Raw genomic sequence first — 17,412 nt, 5'->3', positions numbered from 1 at the left:
TGCCGGCTATATTAATTTCTACTTGTGAAGGCTTAACAAGAGCAGTACTTCGTTCACTCAGGAGCTTGAGGCCGAGTTTACATTTGTGTGGAGTCATCTAAAGCTAAGCATTCTCCCCGTTTGTCTACCCTTGTTGTCTATAGAGTTTAGCGGAGATCAACTAATGCTCATCTCCTCCCATCCCTAGCCTTAGCCATACGCCAGGGAAAGACAGGGCGAGGCAGGCGTGCGGCGATTGCTGAAGAGGCAATATAAGGACAGTAGCTGAGACAGGGTGACACTAGACCAGACTAAGAGCTCTCCACTTCCCCCTTTTCCCTAGTGTCTGGGCTCCCTTTCCTTCTTCCCTCTTTGTTGCACTAAGTCTTTCCCACACCTGACGTGACATTTAAAAGACAAACATGACATGTTCATTTTTGTTGTAATTATATGCATTTACATTTGAATATATCTAGAATTATTACATTTGTTATTTTATGCAAAGATATCACAATATCACCAAGCAGGACAGATAAAATGTGTACCCTCTACTGTAAACAATTAATAAAAAATATTCTAATATGTCATGCAAACAGAAAAAACTGTTCTCATGTGTAAAATCCATTTTATTTTAGTATTCAGTGAGTGTCATAATAGAGAAACCTTTTAAACTGAATTATTTGAGCAGAAAACATCCTTATTATTTTTGCTACTGTAGTTCATTAAAAGGACAGCCATTTTTTTTGTCCATTATTTTGTTGCTTCTTCACCAACTCTTTATAATGCTCTGATCGTAAAAAGCGAGGAAATGAGTCCTTTGCCATAAGACATATGATAAGTTGTTGAGCATCATCAAAACAATTAACTGTTGGTTGTGAGATTTTCTGGGCGATAAGCTCTCTTGTTTTGTGATCAATATTTACCTGTGGAAAATTAAATTAAGTGTTGGTTTAATATGTAAGACATTTAAAATTACATTTTACGAAGGAGAGAATCATAATCTCACACAATGGCAGTTACATGTGGACAAGTAAATTGCCAAGAATTCAGAATCAAACATGATGATACTCAAAGTGAGGCAGGGAAGCAAGTGATTAAAGTCTCTTAACAAGGGCACAAACGTAATAGTTGCACAACAGAGTTGGTACAGTTCTTGGTTATATAACATTCTCAGAACAGTCTCTTGACATGGTGGTTACATAACAATACTGAGGCATAATGCTAGGTAACTACACTGCTATATAGTGGAACAGAGTTAATCAATGCACACAACTGTAGGGGATCAGCCCTTACCGGACATTGAATACACTGTGGCTTTAAGAAACCATGCTCCCCTTTGGGTTTTCTGCTTGTGGACTATTCGCTCCCCCTGCTTGTTGGTCTGTGCCCAGAAAGGGAAATGAACCAGGAAGCAAAGGGACTGTGTGTGTGTCTGTGTGTGTGTGTCTGTGTCTCTCTGTGGGAGTAGAGAGACTCCTGCCTGCTCCTGATAAAGAGAGGCTATAAGGCTGTGTGCCCACGATGCGTTTTTAATACGTTTCTGCAGCGTTTTTGCAGCTGCGGAAACGCATTAAAAATGCATGGTAGAAAGGCAGCAATGTTCCCCAATGATAATCCACATGTGCTGTGCACATGCTGCGGAAATTTCCGCTGTGGATTATCATTGCGGAAAAAAACGCAGCACTATCAATTATTTTGCGGAAATGCTGCGTTTTCGCCGCCATTGACTTGCATTAGAACGCTCCAAATCCGCAAGACTGCATCTGTACTTGTGTAATTGGCGCGTTCTAATGTGCAGATGGTACCCAGGTCTAGAGGAGAGGAGACTCTCCTCCGGACCCAGGTACCATTAAAAAATCTGTAAAAAAAAAGAATAAAATAAAAAATAAATGTATATTTACCTTCCGACGGCCCGCGCTGCGCTCCTACTTGCTTCCCGGCACTTTGCAGTGGATTGAAGGACCTGCGCTGACGTCAGAGTCATGTGACGGGTCACACGACGTTGACGTCGGCAGGTCTTTCAATCCGTCGCTGCCGGCAAGGGAGAACGGAGTGAGCGGGACACAGGGGCCATCGGAGGGTAAGTATACATTTATTTTTTTATTTTTACCACTCTCTCGGGTCACACTATATAAATTCATGCCTTTTGCATGGATTTATATAGTGTGACCTAGTTGTCACAAGCACTTTCCAAGTGATGCTAATTGCTTGGAAAGCGCTTGTCAATCCGCATGCGGAAATGTCAGTGAATAATGCTCCATTTCCGCATGTCCCTGGCAGGAAAACGCATGTACAATCCGCATGCATTTTTTTCTGTCAGGGAGATGCAGAAACGCTCAGGAAAAAATCCTGAGCATTTCTGCATCGTGGGCACATAGCCTAAAAAGAAACTGTAAATCTCTGGAATGATAAGAGTGCAGACTTTAGCAAGATTTGTTGTCAGAACTGTGTCAAGAGTAGAGAAATCCATCCCTTTTTGAAGAACGTTTTGCCGAAGGCTGCTGACCTGAGGTAACAGACAACACAGAGTGCCAGCCATTCCTCAATAGGGAAAGTAAAAGCAAGATTTGCCTGCCTGCAGAGTAAAGAGATCCAATATACAGGAGAAAGGACTCAAGTGAATTTATTCGGATTAGTTACACCTGGAACAAGCAGCGGCCACCTTCTGCGTCTGATCTGTGCAATTGTGAGTGAGTCACCAGTGTGTACTGTGTTAGGATTTAGTGCAGTTTTCTTTAGTTAGGACGCAGTAGCAGTGTGGCCCGTTTAGCGGAAAACCAGATAGAGAATTAGCTTAGAGTAATTTGTGAAACTTGATGTGTACTGTTTGTATTGAGCTTTCACTGTCATAGTTTTGTGACTCACTTCAGCTATTTCTTCCTGTATTCATGTTATTTATATTGTCATTGTAAATACTGTTATTCTCACTTCCCTCCATATAATCCTTTGTACATAATAAAGCCGTAGTTTTGTTTCTCCCATCTCGTCTGCTGTTCAATACTTGAATTCTGCTTTGCGGTGTTCTTTGGACACTACTACACAACTATACAGTGGCATGAAGTCTGGTAATTGCGATAGCAAACACATAGTTTCCACCAGCTCCTAAACTTTAGATTTAGGGTGATTATTACTGAACACCTTTCAGTATGTAACACTTGGAGCTGATGAAGGTCACAGCTTTATTCCCTGTTCATGTCACAGGAACTCCTGGTTCAACCCACACTTAAAGTTGTTTTTTTTCTTACTTAAGCACTCCCATTAAAGTTTTTATCCCCTTAATATATTGCAGTCATCATATTATATGGCACTATGTACTTACAATTGCTCATTTTCTCATTTTGCCCTTCTATGCATTTAATTCTTCTGTTTTTTTTCATTAGGTCTTTGACATCACGTGATTAAAAACTGACTTGTTGAATCCTTCTAAGCTCTATGTAGAAACAGTAAGCTTTGCATGCACGCCACTAGTTGTATAGAGGCAATACAAATTAACATGAATTCTTGAAATCCTGGGGGAACATTACTCAGGGCGACCATTAATCTGTGTTTCAACAATCATGAGGTGCAACCGCCTCCAGGCACATACACAGCGATGACAGGGTTCCAGAATGCAGTTAGTCACAGTTGTTTAATTCAAGTTTAAGTATTCTCGGCAACAGGCTTCCAGTATAATTATGAAGAACACGTTACAACTCAGTTTGCTTCACCCACACGCAGTATCGGTACACAGTGCCACACTTAACCTTCTTTGCAGTGAGGTAGAGGGGGGAAGAACAGAACGATGAATCCAGCCCTTGGACGCAATATTCACTCCTTTTCCTGCTTTAGAACAGTTAGCTCCCACTTCTACTCTGCTTCCTGGGTAGTCACTGTTAGGATATGTGCCCACGATGCAGAAATGCTGCAGATTTTTTCCGCTTCTCCCTGGCAGGAAAAACTCATGCGGATTTTACATGCGTTTTTCCCGCCAGATAGAAGTGTTTGTCAAGCGTTTTTGCATGCATTTCTGCATGTGGGTTATCAAGCGCTTTTCCAAGCGATTTTAGCATCACTTGGAAAAGTGCTTAACAACTTGTTCACACTATATAAATCCATGCAACCTGCATGGATTTATAGTAGTGTGACCAAGTTAGTTAAAAAAAAGAATAAGAATGTTAAAAAATAAAAAATAAAGATTATACTCACCTTCCGATGTCCTCCCGGTGTTTTCTCTGCCGCATCCGGTGTCTTTGGCGGCTCGCAGTGGTGTGAAGGACCTGCGGTGACGTCATTGAGTCATGTGTCAGGTCACATGACTCAATGACGTCATGGCAGGTCCTTCACAACACCGCGACCCATACAGCAGACCAGACGGAGGGGAGAAAACACCGGGAGGACATCGGAAGGTAAGTATAATCTTTATTTTTTATTTTAAATTCTTTTTTTTACAGTTTCTATGGTACCCAGGTCTGGAGGAGAGTCTCCTCTTCTCCAGACCTGGGTACCATCCGCACATTGAACCGTGTGATATCCGCTTGTGCAGATGTAGTGATGAGGATGTCACACGGTCCATTGCAAGTGAATGGCGGCGATTACACTGCGTGTCCGCAAAATTAATGGACATGCTGCGTATTTTTCCACAATGATAATCCGCAGCGGAAATTTCCGCAGCATGTGCACAGCACATGCGGATTATCATTGGGGACCATGGGGCACGTATTACCAAGCGTTTTCGCTGCGGAAATTCCGCGGCAAAAACGCTTGAAAAATGCATAGTGGGCCCGCAGCCTTAGCAACTAACTGGTAGTCACAGCCAGAGAAGCTCAGCACCTCCATTATCCCAGAGTAGAGGATTTCATCCTTCCAGCTCATTTTCCATGCCAAGACTAACTTTTTCCAATCTTTTTGTGGTTGGTCTGACCACTCCCCCCAACTGCAACTTGTTAACTCCTCTAGCTGCTGGATGTTTTTAAAGACACTCATACAGTTTCTACCCATCACATAAGTCTCTTTTTCTTGCATGAGACATTATTAGAACTACAATTCTATGTTACTGCAAAGTCCCTGGCAAGGGGGAGGAGCGAAGCAGCAGTATCAGCAGTTGAAGAGGGGGTGGAGCCGGGCTGCCAGGGGCTTCACAGTAAAATAAACTCAGAGTACAGTGGCCGCATGGCTTCAAAATGCTATTACCCTGCAGATTAACCCCATATCTGCAGGTTAATAGCGGTTTTTTTTACGTGACCGGATCCCTTTAAGGTTATACTATTTTTTTTTTTTTCATCTCGTTAACATATTGTTTGATAATAATAGTTTGTCTTTGGTATCTCTTCCTTGGGTATATTGAATTTCTGGACTGTTTAGGCAACAGAGGGATCCTGGAAATTGGAATTGTCGACCTTTACTGTCTTGTTCTAATTATTGTAAACCCTTGTTCAACATACATTATTGCAGTAGGGCATTAGGTTCATGCCTTATTTAACATGAGACCTAGCATGAATCCTTTTTTGGATTTTTTTATTGTAAGTCCTTCTTTCATACCTATTAAAGATATTTTATTATAATTTTTTTGTTGTGCTCTTTGATCATATATTTATTTTTGGAATACAAATTTTGAAGATTATTCAACTGAAGTAGCCTGCCAGTATAGATCATTCGTCATATTTACCCAGAGCAATGCTATATATAAATACATAAGGCAAAAATTCCATGCGGCAGATGCTGATTGCACCATATTAGTGGAGAAATTCTTCCCCATCTGCATAAATACCAATCGGATTAGTCCCTTGGATCAACGTTCACTCTCCAAAATGTAGAACTCATGACCTGTAATATTATTAATATTATGTTTTTCAAGAAACGCATAAATGCCCTCCTTGAACTTTATTTTTTTTTTACGGAATCGACAATTACAACATATTGTGGCAGAGAGTTCCATAATCTCACTGATCTTACAATACAGCATTGTTGTTTGTTATGATGATTGAATCTTCTTTCCTTTAAATCATACATGTCAAACTCCGGTCTGTTAGCCAAATCTGACCCGCAGGGTTGTTTATATTTGGTTTGCGACACCAGAACAGACACCCCTATGTGGGGCCATTTTCTGTATGGAGAATTATGTGGGGCCCATTACTCTGTATGGAGAATTATGTGGGGCCCATTATACTGTATGGAGGACTATGTGGGGCACATTATTCCGTATGGAGGACTATGTGGGGCCCATTATTCTGTATGGAGAATTATGTGGGGCCCATTTTACTGTATGGAGGACTATGTGGGGCCCATTATTCTGTATGGAGAATTATATGGGGTCCATTATTCTGTATGGAGGACAATGTGGGGCACATTATTCGGTATGGAAGACAATGTGGGGCCAATTATTATGTATGAAGGACTATGTGGGGCCCATTATTCTGTATGGAGAACTATGTGGGGCCCATTATTCTGTATGGAGAACTATGCGGGGCCCATTATTCTGTATGGAGAACTATATGAGGCCCATTATACTGTATGGAGGACTATGTGGGGCCAATTATTATGTACTAGATGGTGGCCCGATTCTAACGCATCGAGTATTCTAGAATATGTATGCGGCCGACCGGGCCCCCCAATGTATCCCCCCGGGGCCCCTAATGAATTTTGTACTTACGTCATGTTGTCAATACTGCTTGTGACAACATCGCTGACCACGCACAGCCAGGACGTAATTCCCTCGGCTGCAGCCGGCTCTTGCTTCCACTTACATCATGACTATTTGCGGCTGCAGCCAGGGGTCTCCTGTTCCGCGTACCACGGTGAATGACGGGCTGTGGGCGGGGTCACATGCTGCCTGTGCGCGGAGACCCGAGTATAAGCAGAGACCCCTAATTTTACAACAAAAAACTGGGAAAATTTATTGACTTGAGTATAAGCCTAGGGTGGGAAATGCAGCAGCTACTGTTAAATTTCCATATCCTTGTATGTATGGCTCCCTCATCCCCTAATTGTGGTTTGTAAGGCTCAGTCATTCCCCTAATCCTGGTTTGTATGGCCCCCTTATCTTGGCTTGTACGGCCCCCTCATCCTGGCTTGTATGGCCTCCTCATCCTAGCTTGTATGGCCCCCTCATCCAGGTTTTGTATGACCTCCTCATTCCCCCATCCCCACAGCACAGTTAAAAAAATAAACACTAATACTCACCTTCTTTCCTTACCTCTGCTCCAGCGCTGTCTGTCCTGTTTTCAGCAGCTCCTGGCAGGATCGGAGGCACAGCACGCGCTCTCAGATACTGCCCTGAGTTGTTGCTGTCTGTAGATTCGCTCCTCTCCACGCTGGGACTAAGTGCGTGGAGAGGCACAAATCTGCATTCACTTTAGTAGCAGATGCTGCTATGAAGATTTAAGAATAATGCAATGAATACACAGGATTTTCTGGGTAAAATAATACTTTATCATTAAATATTATTGCTTATAGAACTTAATACAACTGAATGAAATTATTAAACAGATGATCAAAATATATAAACTGTTACATGAATATCTAACTATATTTTTAAATAAATCATCGGACAAAAGAAGTACGACCCTATAATATATTTCTTAACAATATCAACCCAAAATATTTTTGTACACTACATTTTTTGTGAATACTTTTTGACTATCTCTAAGCAACTTTCCTTGTAAAGGGGTATCCAAAACTTGCACCTTGACGTTGGATCTCATTTTAACTCTTGAAAATGCAACATAGAGTTGTCCATGACCAAAAACGGGCTCCGGTAAATATATACCAACACGGTGTAGAGTTTGACCTTGTGACTTGTTTATTGTCATGGCAAATGCTGGTTTTACTGGAAACTGTCGATGCCGAAGCCTAAATGGAAGACCGGTGTCCGAAGGACATAAATCAATGCGTGGAATGAACACTTCGTCTCCTTTTGCTGATCCAGTGATCACTCTTGATTGAATTATGTGGGAATGGAGTCCAGTAACAGTAAGGCGAGTTCCATTACATAGACCATTTCTTGTACTTAGATTCCGCAGCAACATTACGATTGTTCCAACTTTAAGTTGTAGTCTGTGGGATGGCATTCCTGATGGCGTAACACTATTTAAAAATTCAACTGGATAATGCTCTCGTTCATCTTCATTGTCTACATCCACCGAATCATCACTTTTGTACAATTTATACTCTCCAGGCATTCTATCCATCACACAGGAATTTAGCAGAGCTACGTCATCGTTCTTGGGACAGAGAATTGCATAGGAAGAGGCCCTCTCAACACTGCTTTGGTCATCCACATCAATTTCAACACGTTGTCCAAAAACATCACTTACGATGCAGTCAGTGCACAACATGTCTTCTGGTATTTCAATAATGTCTTCTCCAAGGTTATATTCATTGCTAAGTAGTGTTGAGCCACCCCCGTAGTGTTCGAGTTCGGTTCGGTTCGTCGAACACCCGTGTGTTCGCCGAACTGTTCGTCGAACACCTTCGAACACCGTTAAAACCAATGGCAGGCAAACAAAAACACATAGAAAACACCTTCAAAGGTGTCCAAAAGCTGACAAACTGCTCAGAAGACACAACTAACACATGGAAAAGTGACAAGTACATATAGTCATGCGAAAAGAAAAGAGGTGGAGGAGTAAAAGGAGGGGGAGACACAGATATAGGCATGTCATGCCCTTCTAAAATCCAAAAAGTGAGAAGCCGACACGTTCAGTCCGCTCCTGCCCGTGCCACCTCCGTGTCGCCGGGTTTGTGCCAGAGCCGCGGTGAACCCTGACGGCCAGCCCCCCTCTCCCAATACTGGTGCCTGTCCGCTGGTGGGTCGAGCGAGCCCCCTTGTGGTGGAGGCAGCTCTAAGCTTTTTAATTTAAATTGTCTCTCTAATTTGAATGAATACACTTTAAATCCATTTACAAGGATCTATTGGAGGGCAAGTCTCATGCCAGCAGCCGCGTAATTCCAGCTCCAGTAGCGTCCACTAAAGCTGCTGCAGTTAAAAAGCTTTTATAAGGATCGAGCTCGGCTGTCCACCGCAAGGCATCCTACTGCCAGTCCCAGCCCCTATGCCTTGGGGTGCCTCCTGATGCTCTTCACTGAGTATCCCGTGGTCCCGAAGCATTTCCTTTGAAAAAATTAAGTGTCCAAACTACAGGTGGTGTAGCTTGCTTAACAGCCGGGATAATCCGCTGACTAGCAGACACTGCTACTAGGCACAAAGTATTTCCTGGGCTAGATGCAGTTAAAAATTTTGAATTAGATACTCTCGTTGGATGCTGAGAAAGCATTCCATAGAGTCTCCTGGCACGCCATATATGATTCTCTTAAAAAGCTTGGGGTAGGGGTCTAGGGGACCCTTTTATAGCCAAAATCACGGCCCTGTATCACAATACGTCACCTAGGCTGAAGATAAATGGAACTGTAGCACCCTGAGGGCTCGGTTGCTACAGAGGTATTGCACCTCACCCAGAGGTGTGATATCTCACTCTCAGGTAAGGATGGAGTGTGGATCAGGACCCGACACCTGCATGCATTACACCACATTGCCGTGGGGCAGGGCGACCAATATGCCTCTGAGATGGGCACGACAGTCCCTGTCCCTGGCTGGAGTGGGGGGAGGGAACACTGAGGAAGGGGAACCCTGTAGTGCAGGAGCAGGGAGGAAGCAGTTCCTGGGTGCATTGAGAAGGGAGTATAAAAGGTGGGCACCATCTTAGTTCAGTGCAGAGAAGTCTGAGCAGAAGTGGCAGGGAGCAGGGGCTCTGCATGAGCTCTGCTCCGGAGGCGGGCCTAGTAACAGAGGCCCAGGCCTGGAAGAGGGAGAAGGAAGGAAGAGGAGCGGAGAAGGCTCCAGGAACGAGGAATGAAGGGATCCCAGGGGTGCGGACAGGCGAGTCGCCACCTCACGCCCGAATCCACCTGCGTGGAGGGGTCAGGCCAAAGGGGGAGATCGGTCCCCGAAACTAGTGGAGGCAGGAAACGACCATCAGCTACAAACCGGAGGCTGTGACATTTTATGTGGCGCAGCCCCTCGCTACACCCGCTAGGAAGGCACCACATAGGGTCAGGGAAACTGGCGCCAAGTTTACCAAGAGGAGGCCCGAGGCAGCCGGACAGAAGGGTTGGTAAGAAAGGCCAGACAAAGGACACACAAAGGGGGTCCTGTGAAGCGCTCCAAAGTTATCTGGGAGTTGTCTGAGCCCCTCACCTGGTGAGCACAGTACGACGTGGGCAGCCGTTACCTGCAGACGTGGTCTGGATAATAAGAACTGTGAGTAAAGGCCCTGGACTGCATCACTGACTCCGTGTCGTTACTGCTGCTGCCCTGCACCATCACCCCCATCCTCCCTGCATACACTGCCCTGAGGCTATACTCCTCCCGTGGGGAGTTATGCTACGCTCTGCTGCACCCACAACACCAGCCTCAGCGGTCTGCCCTGCAGCGGCGGTTCACTCTGACCGCAATCCACGGGTGGCGTAGTCGGACATTTAAACATCAAAACCACATAAATAGTTCCGCCACTGGTTTGACCACCCTGAGCCACGGAACCGGGTCGCCGCCACGAAGACTACAGCCACCAGCATCCACCAAAAAGGGTCCGGCTCCGGGTGTCCCAAGGCCCAGGGGGTGCATCAGAACATTTTCATCACCTTTCACAATCACCAATGGGACAAGGCAGGGATGTCCTCTGTCCCCTCTCTTATACATCCTAGTGACGGAGCACCTGCTCTCATCAATTCGCCATAACCCCAATATTAGGTGGATTGAGGTGGGAGGCACCGAGTACAAGTGCTCTCTATTTGCTGATGATGTCCTAGTATATATCACTCAATCACATATATCCATCCATGCTGTTATGGCTGAAATAGATCACTTTGTTACATGGTCAAATTTTAAAATCAATGCAGCGAAGTCTGAGGCCCTCGATGTCTCCCTCCCCAAATCCATATAGGATTCCATCCAGTCCAACTTTCCCTTTGCCTGGCCCTCACAGGGTATCAAATACTTAGGAATTCCTATTCATAGAGACCTCTCCCATCTATGTTATCTTAATTTTGGGCCCTTTATTGAACAACTCCATACAGACCACGGTTGGCAAGTTAGAACTGTAAGATTCACTACGTGAACCACTGGTGTTTTGTGGAAAAGCACATGTACACTGTGTTCCAAATTATTATGCAAAAAGTGTTTAGGAGTGATAAGGGAAGAATTTGTTTGTTTGTCAGTTAAACTCATTGATGGTGATGTGTGTCAGGGCTCTTTATATCACTGTAAGCAATTGCAGACACCTGTGCTAATTAGTTTGGCAGGTGTGTCCAATGAAAGGCAAGACTACTTAAGAAGGCTGTCTCACATTATTAAGCAGCCTACATTTTCTGCCAAAATGGGAAAGAAAAAGGATGTGTCGGCTGCTGAGAAGCAACAAATTGTGGAGTGTTTAGGTCAAGGCATGACTACAATCAACATTGTGCGATGATCAGGATGAAGTGTCTTGGCAATCAAGAAGTATGTAGCTGATTCACAGTACACACGTGTGCGTGCTGATAAGGGCAAATTGAGGACTCTTTCCTACAGGCAATTACGTCAGGTTAAAAGAGCAGCGGCAAAAAAGCCTTGTCATAGCAGCAGACAAGTTTTTGAAGCTGCTGGTGCCGCCAACGTCCCCCGAACAACAAGATGCAGGGTCCTTCAGAGGTTTGCAGCTGTGCATACGCCATCCTGTCGACCTCCTCTATCCACTTCACACAAGCAGAAACGGCTCCAGTGGGCCAAACATTACATGAAGACTGATTTCAAAACTGTTTTGTTCACGGATGAGTGCCGTGCAGCGCTCGATGGTCCAGATGGATGCAGTGGAGGATGGCTGGTTGATGGACACCCCACGCAAACACGGCTACAGCGCCAACAAGGAGGAGGTGGAGTAATGTTTTGGGCTGGAATCATGGGGAGAGAGATTGTCGGCCCCTTTAGGATCCCTGAAGGCGCTAAAGATTAACTCCATAATGTATGTGGATTTTCTCAAACAGCACTTCCTGCCATGGTTCAAGAAGAAGAACCGTGTATTTCACAGCAAGATCATTTTTTTGCATGATAATGCACCATCTCATGCTGCACATAAAACATCTGCATCTCTGGCTGATATGGGCATAAAAGGGGACAAACTTATGGTGTGACCCCCATGCTCCCCTGACCTCTACCCCATTCAGAACCTCTGGAGCATCATCAAAAGGAGTGTCTATGATGGCGGGAGGCAGTTCACATCTAAGCAACAGCTCTGGGAGAGTATTCTGTCCTCATGCAAAACAATTGAAGCAGAAACCATCCAAAACCTGACAAATTCAATGGACGAGAGAGTTCAGAAGCTCCTTTCGAACAAGGGGTCCTATGTGAAAATGTAACATCACCTAGAATAAAGTTTTGAGTTGAAAACTGTTTGATTTCAGTTTCTAATAACCTGCTAATGCTTATAATTTCAAAAATGACCATTTTTTTGGTCTTTATTAAAATGAAAAGGTTGATCGAAAAGTTTGGGGGATCTAAGAGTGTTGCAACCCAGTAGTCATGATTACTTCGAATTCTGACAATATGAGGGTCATGTTGCAGGTAGTGCAGCAAGAAGGCACTTATGTGTCTTGCGCATCTCGGAGCCCCAAAATTATTTTCCGGGCTAGATGCAGCTAAAAATTATTATTAATTTTAAATCTGGTGGAGCTTAGTATAGATGGCCTAATAGGATCAGTGCTGCACACTGCTACAAAGCCCAAATTATTTTCCAGTCAAGATACAGATAAACATGATTAGTAATTTTAAATCTGGTGGAGCTTATTATAGATGGCCTAATAGAATCAGTGCTGCACACTGCTACAAAGCCCAAATTATTTTCCAGCCAAGATACAGATAAACATGATTAGTAATTTGAAAGCTTAAAACGGTTGGTAGGGTGATTTTAACCAATCATCAAGCTTTTACTCTCCCCAGGATGACACAGGGGTAGAAAAGTCGTTTCGGATCCATGATTTGTTCATCTTTATGAACGTGAGTCTGTCTACATTATCAGTGGAGAGCCGCGTGCGCTTATCTGTCAGCACACCACCAGCAGCGCTGAACACATGTTCAGACAGAACGCTGGCTGCGGGGCATGACAAGATCTCCAAGGCGTAAGTGGCTAGCTCCGGCCATTTATCCAGATTGGAAGCCCAAAAAGAGCAAGGGTCCAGTGACACAGTCATGGCTTCAATGTTTACTTGGAGATACTCCTGTACCATCGTCTCTAGGCGTTGACTATGTGTCAGACTTCTTGTCTCCTGTGGCCTTGCAAAGGATGGGCTAAAAAAGTGGTGAAATGATTCCGCAAAATTGATGTTACCAGCAGATACTGTGGTTCTGTTACGGTTTGAGTGCTGAACACTTGACGGTCCCACGGTTGGCAAGTTGGAACTGTGAGATTCACTACGTGCACCACTGGTGTTTTGTGGAAAAGCACATGTAAGATTCTGCAACAGTCTCTGCTGATACTCCTGCATGCGTGCATCCCTTTCTATGGCAGGAATAATTTCTGCTAATTTACTTTTGTACCGGGGATCTAACAGTGTGGCAACCCAGTAGTCAGGATTATTTCTAATTCTCACAATTCGAGGGTCATGTTGCAGGTAGTGCAGCAAGAAGGCACTCATGTGTGTTGCGCATCCAGGAGCACCAAGTCCCTGTTGTGTTGGTGGCGAGGTAACAATCATGCTTCCTTCCTCTGTCCTCTCCCCCCAACCTCGCACAACAGAAATGTGATCAAGGTCTCCCTCATCTGATGAGTCTTCCATCAGTTCGTCCTCCACTTCTTCCTGGGCTCCTGCACCTTCCTCACTAGTTTGGCTGCTACCATGCGCCCTGGTAAAACCATCTCCCCCACCCTCACATGCCTGCCGCCTTGGTGCTGCCGACCGTCTGGACCTTGCAGATGTTAGCCCTTCCGCATACAACTCCTCCTCCTCTACTTCCTCCACCTCCTCTTGTGCCACCACCTGACTCCGAATTCTGTTTAACATGTGCTCCAGCATGTAAATCACCGGAATAGTCATGCTGATAATGGCATCGTCAGCACTAAACATCTTCGTCGCCATTTCAAAACTGTGCAGAAGGGTGCATAGGTCCCTGATCTGAGACCACTCCTCCAGCGTGATTTGCCCCACCTCTGGATCTCGTTGGCCCAGGCTATACGTCAGAACGTATTGCACCAGGGCTTGTCGGTGCTGCCACAGTCGCTGCAACATGTGCAGAGTTGAATTCCACCGGGTAGGCACATCGCATTTTAGCCGGTGAAGTGGCAGGCCCAACGACTTCTGTAGAGATGTAAGTCGCTGAACTGCGGGATGCGAACGGTGGAAGTGAGCACACAGCGACCGTGCCCTCTGCAGAAGGCCATCTAGTCTGGGATAGTGGGCTAAAAATTGCTGGACAATCAGGTTCAACACGTGAGCCATACAAGGCACGTGTGTGACATTGCCCCGGCGAAGGGCCGCACCCAGGTTTGCAGCATTGTCGCACACGGCCTTCCCTGGTTTCAGGTCCAGTGGAGACAACCATTCATGAAATTGGTTCTCCAGAGCTGACCACAACTCCTCAGCTGTGTGACTCACATTTCCCAGACATTTCAAAGTAAAACCCGCCTGATGACGTTGAGCCCTACTGCCAGCATAGTAAGGAGGTGTGCAGGATCCCTTCTGCGCAGTTAGAAAGCTTGTGGCATGACCAGACAGGCTTTGGGTGCAGGTGGAAGACCGAGAGGAGGTTGAGGAGGCAGAAGCAGTGGAGGAACTTTGACATAAAGAGGATTGACGCACAACTCGTGGGGACGGCAAGACTTGGACAGCAGCCCCTTGTCCTGCTGTCACCATAGTTACCCAGTGCCCAGTCAGCGACATGTAACGCCCCTGTCCATGCCTACTCGTCCAAGTGTCTGTGGTGAAATGCACCCTGTCACACACAGAGTTTCTCAAAGAAGCGGTGATGTTGTGTGCAACATGCTGGTGGAGCGCAGGCACACCTTTCTTTGAGAAGTAGTGCCGACTGGGCATCTGGTACTGGGGCACTGCGACGGACATAAGGTCTCGAAAATCCTCTGTGTCCACCAGGCGGAAAGGCAGCATTTCTGTAGCCAAGAGCTTGCAGATGGTGAAATTCAACCTCTTAGCTTTCTCATGGCTAGGAGGAAATGGTCTTTTACTTGTCCACATCTGAGGGACCGAGGGCTGGCTATTGTGCTTAGACGGGGTTGATAAGGGTGTCCCCGGCAAACTGCCGGTCTGTGAGGAAGATGCAGGCGGACATGTTAGGTTGCCTTGATCCAAAGGTGGTGCTATCGATGTCGGACAGCGCTCAACACCAGCTGGTGTTACCACCTCCAAAGAAAATGATGACCTGCCAATCACGCTGGCTGTTGCGGGTAAAGAGGTGGCAGGTCTGCGCCCCAAAACAGGTGTGACTGCTGTCCCCCCAGTCACAGAGGATGAAGAGGCCGCGGATGCACAAGATATGGCAGACGGTGGTTGGCCCGGCCGGCTAGGCCGCATTGTAGCACACTGAGCTTCCCACTGCAACTTATGCTTCATGTCCATGTGCCGGTTCATGCATGAAGTACTCAAACTATGTATTTTTTGGCCTCTACTTAGCTTTTGCTGACAAATGTTACAGATAACACGAGTTGGGTCATCTTTATCGATCTGAAAAAATGCCCAGGCTATGCAAGGCTTAGCACCCATGCGACCTGAAGAGCCACCACGACTTGTGGTGAGAGGCAGAGTTGTGTTTGAGGATGCAGTTGTTGACGTGCTTCCAGTACTACGTCTCTGTCCAGGAAGGCGCAACCTGACCTCGTCGTCACTAGCATCTTCCTCCACCTCCTCTGCTGACCTCATCTCTTGGCTGACTGTGGGTTGACAGTAAGTGGGATCTCCAACCTCATCATCATCACCCTGTGCGTTATCACACCCGTCGTCCTCAGAGCCAACCTGTTCCTGCCCTGACAAAAAACTAAAGTTGTCGCTCCAATCAGGTATTTGAGTCTCATCATCGTCTTCCTCATTGTCTCCACCAACAGGAGTTACAGTTTGGGAATGAGGGTCTACATTATGGTCAGAACCTTCTGCGTCTGGTCCTGGATCCGACTCATAAAGATTCTGGGCATCAGTGCAGATCATTTCCTCGTCTGGATTCACAGAAGCGCTGGAGTCGACCTCTGATTCCCAGGCTATAGTATGAGTAAACAGCTCTGCAGACTCAACCATCTGTTCTACATCATACTCAGACGGGCAGCTGGAGATTTGGGAGCTGTGAGGAAGCAAGTGCGATTGGGGTGACACCTTTGAGGACTGGAGTATTTGTGATGTTGAAGTTGATGTGGAGGAGAGCCCACTTAAAGTAGCACTTGATATCCGTTGAAGCACCTGCTGTTTTTGTGCCTCATCTGGAATTTGTAGCGATTGGCGTGGCCGTAAGAAAGGGATCTTATCACATTGTCCGCTAAAAGAAGTAGACATTTTAGTTTGGCTGGAAGATGGTCTTTCTTCTGCAGATGTTACTGTTGCTATAACACCTACCCCACGAACACAACCTTTTTTCCCCTTCCCAACACGTCTATTCCCCTTTCCACCAGCAGCAGGCCTTTTTCCACTCATTTTGGTGGTTAACTAATTCACAACTCTGGAGTTGTTTGCACAAAAAAACAATGGATGGGAACCGAGCAGAGCTGAGTGGCCAAACTGTGGTATTAGGCCAAAACTATTGGCTGGCTTAGATGCAGAAAAAAATTATATTCAATTTGCAACCTGATGGAGGTCAGTATAGATGGACTAATAGAACAAGTCCCACACACAACTAGAAGCCCAAATATTTTTTCAGAGGTAGATGCAGAAAAAAATTGTATTCAGTTTGCAACCTGATGGAGGTCAGTATAGATGGACTAATAGAACAAGTCCTACACACAGCTAGAAGCCCAAATATTTTTTCAGAGGTAGATGCAGAAAAAAAATATATTCAGTTTGCAACCTGATGGAGGTCAGTATAGATGGACTAATAGAGAAAGTCCCACACACTGCTAGAAGGCCAAATATTTTTTCAGAGGTAGATGCAGATAAAAATTATTTTTAATTTGCAGCCTGATGGAGGTCAGTATAGATGGACTAATAGAGAAAGTCCCACACACTGCTAGAAGGCCAAATATTTTTTCAGAGCTAGATGCAGACAAAAAAATATTTTTAATTTGCAACCTGATGGAGGTCAGTATAGATGGACTAATAGAGAAAGTCCCACACACTGCTAGAAGGCCAAATATTTTTTCAGAGCTAGATGCAGAAAAAAATTATATTCAGTTTGCAACCTGATGGAGGTCAGTATAGATGGACTAATAGAACAAGTCCCACACACAGCTAGAAGGCCAAATATTTTTTCAGAGGTAGATGCAGATAAAAATGATTTTT

At 45.3% G+C, this 17,412-nt stretch overlaps 1 protein-coding gene across 1 annotated transcript in view; it reads right to left on the bottom strand.

Moving 5' to 3' along the window:
• Positions 1-404: 404 nt before the first annotated feature.
• The window catches only part of RGS21 (regulator of G protein signaling 21), a 398,016-nt gene continuing 381,008 nt past the window's right edge, over positions 405-17,412 (bottom strand). The window contains exon 4 of the mRNA XM_073644098.1: positions 405-902. Coding sequence (XP_073500199.1) covers positions 702-902 — 201 coding nt within the window. The 3' untranslated portion in view covers positions 405-701. The remainder of the gene's footprint in view (positions 903-17,412) is intronic.

The sequence above is a fragment of the Phyllobates terribilis genome, unplaced genomic scaffold, assembly GCF_046119375.1.
Source record: "Phyllobates terribilis strain yellow unplaced genomic scaffold, ASM4611937v1 Scaffold_8__6_contigs__length_399053987, whole genome shotgun sequence".
Lineage (NCBI taxonomy): Eukaryota > Metazoa > Chordata > Amphibia > Anura > Dendrobatidae > Phyllobates > Phyllobates terribilis.
Note: the sequence above shows the minus strand (reverse complement) of the source record. Positions and strands in the feature narration are given on the sequence as shown.